Source organism: Ursus americanus, chromosome 13, assembly GCF_024610735.1.
Source record: "Ursus americanus isolate L20-20 chromosome 13, mUrsAme1.1.p, whole genome shotgun sequence".
NCBI lineage: Eukaryota > Metazoa > Chordata > Mammalia > Carnivora > Ursidae > Ursus > Ursus americanus.
In genome coordinates, this window is record NC_142139.1 from 54673499 (window position 1) to 54686193 (window position 12695).

A 12695-nucleotide genomic window follows, 5' to 3' on the forward strand; every position below is an offset into this window, starting at 1 on the left:
TAACTGCTATCATTGTTAGAGACCAAAATGCTTTGATTTCGAGGGCAAAGATTGGATTTTGAAATCTCTACCAGGAAAACTTACGCCATGGTGTTTAATTCTACCTTGTTACAGACTTTTGCAGCATATACCGACATCCCCTATTGAGTCACAACAGGAAAATGGAGACAAAAGACGTATGAGTTACTGAGGAAACCATTTAGAAGGAAGTACCCCCCCACAACCTGAACTCTATGCAAAGGGACAAATGTCTTGAAGCACCAAATATCTTCATTATAGCACTTATGTACACTAGGAAATCAACCTAGAGAAATAATACCAAACCTACCTCATCAAATATAACATATCTGATCCTTTTCACCCATGTTTGGCGATGAGGAGCTAATAGCAGAATTTCAAAGCAGGCAGGCACTGTAATAAGCACCTAAAAATAACATTGTATAAACAAAAATTCTGAGTACTTTACTATGTGCAGACTTTGTTATAAGAATATGAAATATAGAGTTATAACTCATGAATGTACCTGCTAATAATTATGATATAATATCACTTCTGAGGATATTTCATTGTAATTGTGATATATTAGGTTAAGCCTTATGAAACTGTAATTCTTATGAGTCAAAGTTGTAAAATATCAGATTTGAAGTTTAAATTCTTATTTATAAGCATTCAAAGTAATACAAATAGAGTTAATCATCACAGGTTTATTTCTTCAATCTGACCCTGAGATAGTTTTGTTTGAAAAATGTCTATTTAGGATCAACAACTATGGATGTGGGGAGAAGCAGAATTGGGCTGAGGGAGAAGCTATACTTTAAAGCAGGCCTGATGAAACCTCGGCCATCCTGGCTCAGAATTCTGGAGTGAATACTGGCTGTGAGAGCTATTCCACATCAGGCTGAAACATCCCGGCACTTATACCCCTGCCTAGCTCAGCCACAGGACATGGACTGTGGAGGCAGAACTGGAGGAACCAACAGCTGGCATTTGTCTTGACTACTCTCTCCACATCTGGGCAGCAATGCCATCCTTGAAAGGCAATCTGGGTAACACATCTTCATGTCTGCTCTGCAATGTTCTAGAGTCATCTTTTCACTTTTTGTTCAGTCTTAATTATTTATGAATTTGTTAAGGAGGAAAACTATCTATGGCTTACTTAGCATCAGGGATTCTATCAATAATACATTTTTAAAAATTATGATGAGCATCCTACTCAACAAGAAAATTGAGAGTCTCCTAACTATCAAGAAAAAGTCATTCTGATTAGAAATTGGTGTTTGTTGGGGCGCCTGGGTGGCACAGCGGTCAAGCGGCTGCCTTCGGCTCAGGGCGTGATCCCGGCGTTATGGGATCGAGCCCCACATCAGGCTCCTCCACTATGAGTCTGCTTCTTCCTCTCCCACTCCCCCTGCTTGTGTTCCCTCTCTCGCTGGCTGTCTCTATCTCTGTCAAATAAATAAATAAAATCTTTTAAAAAAAAAAAAAAAGAAATTGGTGTTTGTTAATTTTTTATAGCATTGGATTCTTCAGATCATGTTGAATCCATTTATAAACCAAATGATGCAATAAACTATAACTGAAATCTGAAGTCAAAATATAAGTGTCCTTAGAGAAAGATGAGTGCTATTTCTCATCTCTTTGGAATGTGACAATATTAAATTTTCTGTAAAGCCATTTCATCTTCTATAAATTCAAAAAATTATTTCCATAAAGCTTTGTCTTCACAAAGGGTTAGGGTTAGTAGAATTTCTGGTGAAAGAGACATATATTAGTACTATTATATAATTTGATAACAAATGCATTAATTAATATATCCTACCTGACAGTTTAGGGCATCATGACGATAGTCCCTTGTAAAAACACCACATAGAGCTTCACCATTTGGCAGATTTTTGGTAAAACGATTCTGAACAGTTGCTGCTACTTGATTAACAAGGGCCTGGGTTGACAAGGGAAGTAATTTGATAATTACATAATAAAGCACAGATGAAACCTCAGGGACTGACAGGAATTGCCTAAAAATATGTAAGGTTATAAGTGCAGAAAGTGTAACAACAGCCCCTTTCTTACACACATCTACTCTAAATACACTAACATGCTCTCTTTGAGATATTTGACTAAGCATGTGAACCTCATTGATAAACCTTAACTTAAAGTAAAATGGGGAAAATATGGCTTAATCAGAAGGAAAAAACAGGAAATGTTGCTCACACATCAGAAAAAATAGCTGAAAACCTGGATGACCAAGGCTTAGAAAGAAGCTGTGAGTCTACCATGGAAGAAAGATCAAGTGAAGGATAGTCCGTTAGATTTGTGGTTCTTATATTTGGGGACTTCCTCCAGACATCTGAAGTTTGAATATATACATGAATACTTTGGATCAGGTGGGTAGCCTGGCTAGTGGGATCTGAGTAAGCAGAAATCTATGAACATCAATTTCACACTTTATGCCCCCCCAAAAGATACACATAGATTAAAAAATAAATTTTAAAACATAAGCATAAAGACACTAAAAAGTGAATATTTTCACATATCTGAGCACACACATGGAAACACTAAATGAAAATACTAATAGACCTGAGTACACAAAGATATGAACAAAATATGATCATTAATATGACCCAATAGAGCAAAAAGACTAAATGACAAATAAAGATATATTTGTTATGATATGTAAAGAGTAATGTACTTAGTGTACAAAACTCTGACAAATCAATGAAAAGACAATCCACTTCCCCCAAGTAAAAGACAAATGGACAAATGCATCCAGAAGTAGTTCATGAATAAAGAAATGTCAGGGCCCAAAAATCACACAAAGATACCCAAATGACTAGTGATCACAGAAAAGCAAATTTAAATATGAGATAGACGTTTTCACCTGTCGGTATGGCAAAAACATTTTAAGTAATAACAGAAATGTTAGACAAGATAAGAGAATACACACTGCCATATCTGCCAGTAGGAATAAAAATGGATTTAAACTTCTAAAAGAGTAATTTGGCAAAACGTACTGTGTTGTTACTAAAATTCCACTTCTGGCTAGGTTAATTTATATATATTTATATAACATATATATACATAAAACATACATATAATATATATATAACATATATAATATATATTTATATAACATATATATAACATATATAATATAATTTCCTTTAATGAGTATTTGTTAAGAGCCATGAAAAACAAAAAAGCTACAATAAAAAAAAGTGCTCATTTCAATTAATCATATTGATCAATCTGGTTCTGAGGCTGACCACAAGTCACTAAACTTTTCCTAGAAGGTAAAATGGAGTCTGAATTCATTTTAATCTATAGAATTAAAGTTATCTCAACTAAATTTGCCTTTCCTAAGAGTAATCACATTACAAGCAAAGGGTTATGAATGAGGATATGCAAACTTATATTTTCCGTTAAGTCAATCTTTCTCCTAAATGACAAAGATCATACTTCCTGTTTTTAAGTTCAACATTAAGCAGTAACAGACATAAAAGAAATATGGCAAAACAACCTGCATTGAGAGATAGACCAATCACGAATGCCCAACGGCAGATCAGATAAATTCCATAAACTCTGCAAAGGCAATATTAGATTCCTAAGTGACTCAACATTGCCCAGCAAAGTGTGAGTACTTCTCTCAATGCAAGCATAATGCTGAATGACAAAATCCACAAGACCAGACCTTTTCCTCACAGTGGTTCTAAGAAAAGTGTTATGTCGTCCTCTGAAACTGGAAGGAGAAAATACAGGTCACAAAATAAAGTGAAAATTATGGAAACAGAGAAGAGATTGATGGGTGCCAGAGGTAGGAGTTGGAGGCAGTGAGTGAAACGGATGAAGCTGAACAAAAGGTACAAACTTCCAGTCATAATATAAATAAGTAGTAGATATGAAATGTACAGCATGGCAACTATAGTTAACAATACTGCACTGCATATTTGAAAGTTGCTAAGAGTATAGATCTTAAAAATTCTCATAAGAAAAAAGTTTGTAGCTATATGAGGTGACAGATGTTAACTAAACTTATTGTGGCAATCACTTCACAATATATACATATATCAAATTACATGTGGTACACCTTAAATAATACAATGCTATATGCCAATTATAGATCAATAAAACTGGACAACAAATAAATAATAAAAACTGAAATAGATTCACCCCATGACTACATGTATTATTTTAAAAGAAGAGGTTTTGGAATGAAAGAGAAAATTCGAGTCACTTGAGGGCTACCTTTGTTGGTGCAACATACACAACTACCCCTTCATTGCTCTCCTTCAGCACCTTCTCCATGCAATAGTAGGAAGCATAGGTTTTGCCTGAGGACGTTGGGGCGACAATCACTGCTGACTCATTATTATCCACAACATCAAGGAGCTCTCGCTGTAGGGTTCAGAGCACCATTTTTGTCAATAATATGAACAGCATGTTACCAAAACAAATCTATGAATACACTTCTATTATAATTTTCTGAACTTCAAATGTAATGATGGGGAGTTGAAAACACATGTAGAAACACGTAGGAAAATCTGAAGACCTCATGGCATTCCCTCAGAAGACAGAATCGCTATGCTTTTGAACATCTGGAGGTGAGTTTGTGTGTGAAAAATGGAAAATGAGCCTGAATAAAATATCTTATCATTGGGAAGATTTACTTTTTTCTAAGTATTTGTCATTGATTAAGTACAGCTCTCCTCTAAAACAGAAAATGAGTCTGAATAAAATATCCTGTCATTGGGAAAATTTCTTTTTTTTAAGTATTTGTCATTGATGAAGTACAGTGCTTCTCTAAAGGTTTTGAGAAATTAAGTTCTAAGAAGTAGCAAATGTTTATTTTTGTAATGGTGAAATGGTAGTTGAGGAGAAAAAAATCAATCATTCGTAATTTTACTACTTATCTTTCATTTTATATACAGAAGAATGTCAGGTACCTACTTTGGAGGGCATGCAAAACTTCATCCCCTCAGTTTATGCTTTTAATCATCAAAATGATGACTAATCAAAGAATCATAAATTTCTATGATGGGCAGAAAATGGAAAAACATCCCCAAACCTCAGTCTGCACACTCTTTAATCTATGTACACTTTGGGCCACATCTCAAAATTAAGTGGACATCAGAAGAATTGAAATGTGTGTGTAATTAATAGAGAGCACTTGGCTGCTTCATGTCCTGCACTAAAGTAAGGAACTGGTCCTCGCATTCCTGAAAAGGAGGAAGGAATTTTTAAAGATACTCCACTATCATTAACATAAGAAAGATAAAGACCATATTCTGAACTGGAAGTCTAGTAGACTGAACCTATGAAATTGCACTTTTGTAGGTAAACATGTTCAATTTATCAGCAATTTTATATGGTTCAATCTCCACAGAAACACACCATTTTATTCCAAATTTTATATCCATCAATTTTACATTTATTTATAGAAGAATGGCTATGATCGTGACAGGTATAGCATGTAAATCTGTAAACAATTGCTATATTGTTTAAACTACCAAAATTGCTCTGTGCACATTTACATATGAAATCCTATTGCCACGTGGAAAACATGGAGGTTGCTCCACAATGATACAACTGGATGACACAGACTGAACTTTGATAATATATATTTGAATTCATCAAACTACCTCCAAGGAAATGGTCTATTTATAAAAAATGAACAAAATGAAAATTTCCCTTTCCTTAAGGGGAAAAGAATTTCCATTTCATCATTTCCAATGATAAAATAATTTTAAATGACATGACTCAATATTAAGTTCATGCCAAATATAATGTGTAAAACCACAATAATAAGTTCCTGAAATCACATTTAATAAAATACAAATAAAATTTTTGTTTCATTCAATTATTACCTGCCATGTGTCAGGAATAAAATCCTGAACTCTGGGATCTGGATCTTTTCTCTCATCTCGTATCAAATAATGGCCCATGTATTGTAGTTGAAACCGAACTGGCCCAATGCCAATTGAGTATTTATCTGTTTTCTTTACGTCATCTCTTGCGACCTACATTATTTAAAAAGTCCATTTGGAAAGTGATTTTAAACTACAACATTATTTAAATAATTAAAATATATATTACTGAGTACTTTTTATGAGAAAAGCATCTTACCACCTTTTCTTTTTTTTTAATGTTTTTTTATTATGTTAGTCACCATACAGTACATCCCTGGTTTCTGATGTAAAGTTCGATGATTTATTAGTTGCATATAACACACAGTGCACCATGCAATACGTGCCTCCTTACTACCTATCACCAGTCTATCCCATTCCCCCACCCCCTTCCCTCTGAGGCCCTCAGTTTGTTTCTCATAGTCCATAGTCTCTCATGCTTCATTCCCCCTTCTGATTACCCCCTTTTCTTTATCCCTTTCTTCTCCTACCAATCTTCCTAGTTCTTATGTTCCATAGATGAGAGAAACCATATGATAATTGTCTTTCTCTGCTTGACTTATACCACCTTTTCAATTTTGTAATATTTATTGAAGAAGTTCTTTACCGTCTAAATCATTATCTTAACTGTGAGTATATTGATTGACATCAAGATTTTCAAATATCCATTATGGTATTTCTAGCTACATCTAATACATTTAAAGACAACTGAACAATCACAATATAGTTTTTTAAATTGTTTGCTGGAATTTAACACAGTATAAGTTTTAAGGTTCTGCAGAAATTATCTGGCATTTAACCTGTTTGTTCAGACAAGCATTTGTATCAGTTTTCTAATTCTACTTTATTTCAAGTTTGGACAGCTGAATTACTAGTACAGACTTTGAACATAGGAGTAAACATTGTCAGTTAAAAAAAGTAAAAATTTAGAAGAGGTGACTCTATTTGCAAGACACTTTATGTATGCCCAATAATTATTCTATAAAAATGGAGCTATTTTGAAAATTACCTGGGTTGGATATAAAGAACTTGCCAATTCATCAAATCCTAAATACTTCAGGCATTTGGCTATGAGTTGCTGATCTGCCTCCCGCAAAAGTTCTGGGTATTTCTCCATCAAGGAATGGATCCTTCTCATCATTTGAACAGCTATATTTAAATCTTTTGTGGTTTCACCTTAACAAATAATAAACAATATAATTTTTATAAAGACCATCAAAAAAATGTTTGATTATCCAAGATTAGTCATCTAGGCTATCAATCTGACCTAATTAAACTCACTATCTTATTTAACATTAATAAAGGTTTTCAAATACAGAGGACTAGGTAAAATATAATTAAAGTGCAGCTATACCTACTTCATTATTTCCATGGATAACTAGGAAGTAGCTGTGCAAATAATAGAGACAAAGAAAAGTCTTATAGTTCATGATAGAAATAAGATTGTTAAAGCTCAAGGTTGTGTAAGTGTTCTGGGGAGCAACAAATCTTTTCTCACCTATTATCTTCATGACTTCTCTACTGTTGTCAAAAAAAATTTAGATGACTTTAAATATCTGGTTTAAAACTTTGCAACATTTATTGAGTCCTACTGTTGACTATAGATAACTGTTTGGTGTAATCATTGGGGAGGTTGCTAATTCAATTAGTCAATTACAACTGCCAAATTACTCAGCTATCAAAAAGAACGAGTTCTCAACATTTGCTGCAACATGGACGGCACTGGAGGAGATAATGCTAAGTGAAATAAGTCAAGCAGAGAAAGACAATTATCATATGATTTCTCTCATCTATGGAACGTAAGAACTAGGAAGATCGGTAGGGGAAGAAAAGGATAAAGAAGGGGGGTAATCTTAAGCCTGTCTTTGACTGATCTGATTTGAATTTGCTTAGGAATGTGCTGTATATTTGCTACTTTGGGATTTCATTGCTCACTAATAAAAGAAGTAATCCTTAGAGGAATTTTGTAAGGATAAAATCACATAATGAATCTAAGGCTTCCAATTAATAAATGACAGCTATCATCATTACATCCTTTTATTAATTCTCCAATTCATCAAAACAAAAAATCCAGAAATACGTAACTTTACCTCGGCAATGTTCTTTCCATGCTTTCAAGCAGGCAGTTAATGCTACCATTTCAACTCGAAATTTCACTGAGTTACTTTTACACGATTTCAAAAACTCTTCCAGGTTCTTTATTCCAGAGTTTAAGTTCTCTTTCATTTCCTCCTCAATAGAAAATGACAGAACACTCCACTTTTTCTCCTCTTTTTGTTCCTCCTTAGCAAATAACCTCTTTTTATTCTCTCTAGTAATTATTTCAGCCTTAGTCTCCTGCCCAAAAAGGAAAAAAAAAAAAGAAAAAGAAAAAGGAAAAGCATATCATGAAACAAATTGGAAATATCCCAAGAATAAATTTCATATATGAGACAATAATTTTAAGTGTATATTGGTTATTTTGACCATCTTCCCATTCTTGAATAGGAAAAATTTTAAATTCAGTATTTATTTCTTAAAAACAAAGCCTCTGTTAATTGAAAACTTATGACAATTAAATTTAATCACTATAAAGCCTCTCTGCAGATAATTTTGTAGATTTCTGAGTGGTACAGATTATAAATCAGAAAGTAAATTAATAAAATTGGAAACATCAAGCCACTGCTTTCTGATGTCTCTTGCATTGGTTCCTGCTGCTCTCTCTGGAATGGATTTTCCTCTTCCATGGTCATCTCCCTGTCGCCTACTTGTCCTTCAAGATATTTCTTCCATGAAGCCTTTCCTAACTCCTAAGCCTAACTCATATATTCCTTCTCTGCCAGGGCATCTCTCTATCAAAGTACTCATTACACATACTGTAGTTATGATTTTACTTGTCATACCTCCTATCTAGATTAACTTCCTTGAAACAGAAATATGCCATAGTTGTCTGTATATCTCAAGCACAAATCATTTAGCTCATAATATTTGATAAGTAAATGAGGAAAAGCGAAACCAGATGAAGGAAAGGAGTGGATGGAAAGGAACAACATAAATATAACTGATTTGCTCTATCTAGATAAGATTTTCCAATTGAGGGGCGCCTGGGTGGCACAGTGGTTGAGCGTCTGCCTTTGGCTCAGGGCGTGATCCCGGCGTTGTGGGATCGAGCCTCACATCAGGCTCCTCTGCTATCAGCCTGCTTCTTCCTCTCCCACTCCTCCTGCTTGTGTTCCCTCTCTCGCTGGCTGTCTCTATCTCTGTCAAATAAATAAATAAAATCTTTAAAAAAAAAAAAAGATTTTCCAACTGACTTAAACTCAATATGGACCCACTTTACTATAGTTTTACCCATCTGATTTATTAATCTGCAAAAACAAATTAAAGAATTGTATTCACTGGGGACTCTGGGAAACAAACTGAGGGCTTCAGAGGGGAGGGGGGCGGAGGATTGGGATAGGCTGATGATGGGTATTAAGTAGGGCACATATTGCATGGTGCACTGGGTGTTATACGCAAATAATGAATCATGGAACAATCGCATCAAAAACTGGGGATGTACTGTATGGTGACTAATATAACAAAATAAAAATTATTAAAAAAAAGAGAATTCTATAAACCTTCTACTATTCTGGTTAGTCATGAAATTAATATATAAATTTTGCTTACAATGAAGTCGATATTAGTTGTCATCCCCTTCTCAATATTTAATTCTTTTTTTTTTTTAAGATTTTTTATTTATTTATTTGACAGAGAGAGAGACAGCGAGAGAAGGAACACAAGCAGGGGGAGTGGGAGAGGAAGAAGCAGGCTCATAGCGGAAGAGCCTGATGTGGGGCTTGATCCCGGAACGCCGGGATCACGCCCTGAGCTGAAGGCAGACGCTTAACCGCTGTGCCACCCAGGCGCCCCCTCAACATTTAATTCTAATCAACATTATTTGAGGTTTCCCAATGTTCTAATCTGCCAAATGTACTGGTTCTAGGTTAACTCAGCATGGTTCTTTCTCAATAAGACAAGGGTGATCCCTGGTGCTTTGCCATGCACAATGCTTATTATATACCAAATATGCAGATTTATTAACCAGTTGCTAGAAGAGCAGTTTTTCTTTGAAGATTTTATTTATTTATTTGACAGAGAGAGAGGCAGCGAGAGAGGGAACACAAGCAGGGGGAGTGGGAAAGGGAGAAGCAGGCTTCCAGCTGAGCAGGGAGCCTGATGCGGGGCTCCATCCCAGAACGCTGGGATCACGACCTGAGCCAAAGGCAGCCGCCCAGTGACTGAGCCACCCAGGCGCCCCAGAAGAGCACATTTATATAGTGCTGAGGGTGTTTAACTCCAATGAGATAATTTATTTAATTTTTAATAATGTAAAAGAAAAATGGGATTTTTTTCGGTCTTCATAACTTATACTATGTAATGAGAATTTTTGCTGCAAACTTTCTATTCTATAACATCTCTCTTTAAAAAAAATAGAAACTTCTTGGTAGCTCTAAATGAAAAAGGAAAAGTTGTAATTGGATGATTTCACCAACAAATGACTATGAAAATAAAAAGGAGGTTGTCACCACAAGGAGAAAAACAATGACCACCTACCTGGGCTTGGAAAGGCTGCTTTTTAACTATTAAAGCAAAAGTCCCCATTTCTGCTTGGACTTTTTACAGTATGCAAATCAGTCTCTTTCAGGGAAAGACTGGGAATAAGCATTTCAGTCTGCTGCCTCTGTGCCCTGGTGGGGATAGTCAGGCTATAATCTTTTGGGTCCTGTGGATGCAGGTTTTATTGGCATTTAAAGCTAGATATTTTGAGGGGCCCTTTCTTCAGGTGGAACTAAAAGTTGGGGAGCCAGACCAAAAATTTGGTCCCAACCCTTTCCTCCTGAGGGAAAAACAGGGACTTATGAGTTTTCTCCCAAGTGTATGTCTCTGCACCAGGGATGGGGTTTATAGCAAGAGTATGTCTCAGCCTCTTCTACCTGTTTTATTGTGGAATTTTTCTCATTTATCCAATGTATAGTAGTTATTTCTCTAGTTTCTGGATTGCTTTCAGAGAGAACTTTTCTGTATTTATCTGTAAATTCTGTGTGTCTATGGGAGGAGATGAGTTCGGGAACCTCCTATATTGCCATTGTAGACCAGAACTCAAAAGAACTATATTATTAATTTTATTTCAACATTTCTAAATCCAAGCCTTTAGTAACCTATTGTCTTATATTCTTTTTCAAATACATATACATTTTATTATGTTTAGAGGATCATATATAACCCTGTATATGGAGGTTAGACTTTCTTACCAAGTAAATAAAATAATCTAAATGATCATACCTAAAAAGAAAAAGCATAGCATGGAAAGAAACTATCAGAGGAACTGAACAAATATAAACTTAAGAAAAGACCAGAAAAAAAACAGTTTTAAAATTTGATGGAATTAATAGAACCTACATGTGCCTTTTTGTTCTTGGGTGCACTAAAATTATTCTTTGGCTTGACAGCTTGAGTTACGACGACTTTTGAAGAGACCGATTCTAATGAATTCCCATAAAATCGTTGAAAAACATGATACTTCTGTACAGACCTAAGATAATGAGGATCTCTAGATTTTTCTGAAAAAGAAAAGATTTAAAATGTAAAACTACTATATTTTTTCGACAGCATTCTCACTAATTCTTCATACCATCCCACCCACACAATGAATGTACTTTTTAGTTTGGAATAGGAATTTAGTCTGATTTACTTTTGTTAAAGACGGAATCAAGTCAGGCAATTCTTTTCTATGGAGTAATTCTTTACCTAATTTAAAGGATGGAAGTGACAAAACATTCTTCCACGGTCTACCTCCTAAAGCAAATAGCAGGATGCTACAGAGAATGACAGATTCTGCGTAATTCCTGTTATTTGCCCTATGAATGAGTTTAAGAAGAAGAAGGTAGAGGGGCGTCTGGGTGGCTCAGCCGTTAAGCGTCTGCCTTCGGCTCAGGTCATGATCCCAGGGTCCTGGGATCGAGCCCCACATCGGGCTCCCTGCTCCATGGGAAGCCTGCTTCTCCCTCTAACACTCCCCTTGCTTGTGTTCCCTCTCTCGCTGTCTCTCTCTGTCAAATAAATAAATAAAATCTTTAAAGAAAAAAAAAAAAAGAAGGTGGTAGAGGCAAAATCAAGAAGATATCCACCTTGGATATTTTGGCTTCTGGTACTGCCTGACAGAAAAATCCTTACGCTAAACCAGAGCCACAGAGCCAAGAGCTTGGCAGCTGAAAAACACTTTCGCTATGGAAAAATCCAAAGACAAAGGAAATCCCAATAATCAAGGTATGACTTACTCTCATACCTAAAAAACCTCAATTAAGGGGATAATTAAGCTGGTTGAATTTTCTATGTCTGTATCTACATATAGCAAATTAAACCACTTTGAAGGATATTAATAGTTAATCTAAAAGATCCCCTCACATCTTGCAGGATCTCAGTAGCTGTTTATGTAAGCAGGCTGATAAATATGAGCAAGCTTACTATGCACACTCCTAGATTCTTCTGAAAGTAAGTTTTGTCAACTTGAAGAAGGGTGGAGGTAAGCATAGGGGTAGACAAAGATGAGGTGAAGACAAGGGATTAACCAAGGAGACAAGATCCCTAAGTCAATCTCTGTTGATCTACTTTTAGTGGTTTCATGGGCCTCCTTTTGCAGTTCCAACCATCCTGAGAATGAAGGCACACAAAATACTGGCACTTGTTACATGTAATCAACGGGGTGGTGTGAAAGTAGTTGAAACTGCTTGAAAGACTATGGCCTCAGTATTATAAATTTCAAGGAATGTACAA

The 12695-nt window shown here is 35.4% G+C and overlaps 1 protein-coding gene across 4 annotated transcripts in view; it reads right to left on the reverse strand.

The window, feature by feature from the left end:
- The window catches only part of LOC123793167 (putative ATP-dependent RNA helicase DDX60), a 102366-nt gene that overhangs the window by 59317 nt on the left and 30354 nt on the right, over positions 1 to 12695 (reverse strand). For all 4 annotated transcript variants that reach the window (XR_015726517.1, XM_087866568.1, XM_087866566.1 and 1 more), the window contains 7 exons: positions 11322 to 11482; positions 7991 to 8237; positions 6910 to 7076; positions 5862 to 6014; positions 4243 to 4392; positions 1820 to 1939; positions 329 to 424 (listed from right to left, as the gene is read on the reverse strand). Coding sequence is in view for 3 of the 4 variants with exons in the window: in XM_087866568.1 (XP_087722694.1) it covers positions 329 to 424; positions 1820 to 1939; positions 4243 to 4392; positions 5862 to 6014; positions 6910 to 7076; positions 7991 to 8237; positions 11322 to 11482 (1094 nt within the window). In the remaining variant the exon portion in view is untranslated. The remainder of the gene's footprint in view (positions 1 to 328; positions 425 to 1819; positions 1940 to 4242; positions 4393 to 5861; positions 6015 to 6909; positions 7077 to 7990; positions 8238 to 11321; positions 11483 to 12695) is intronic.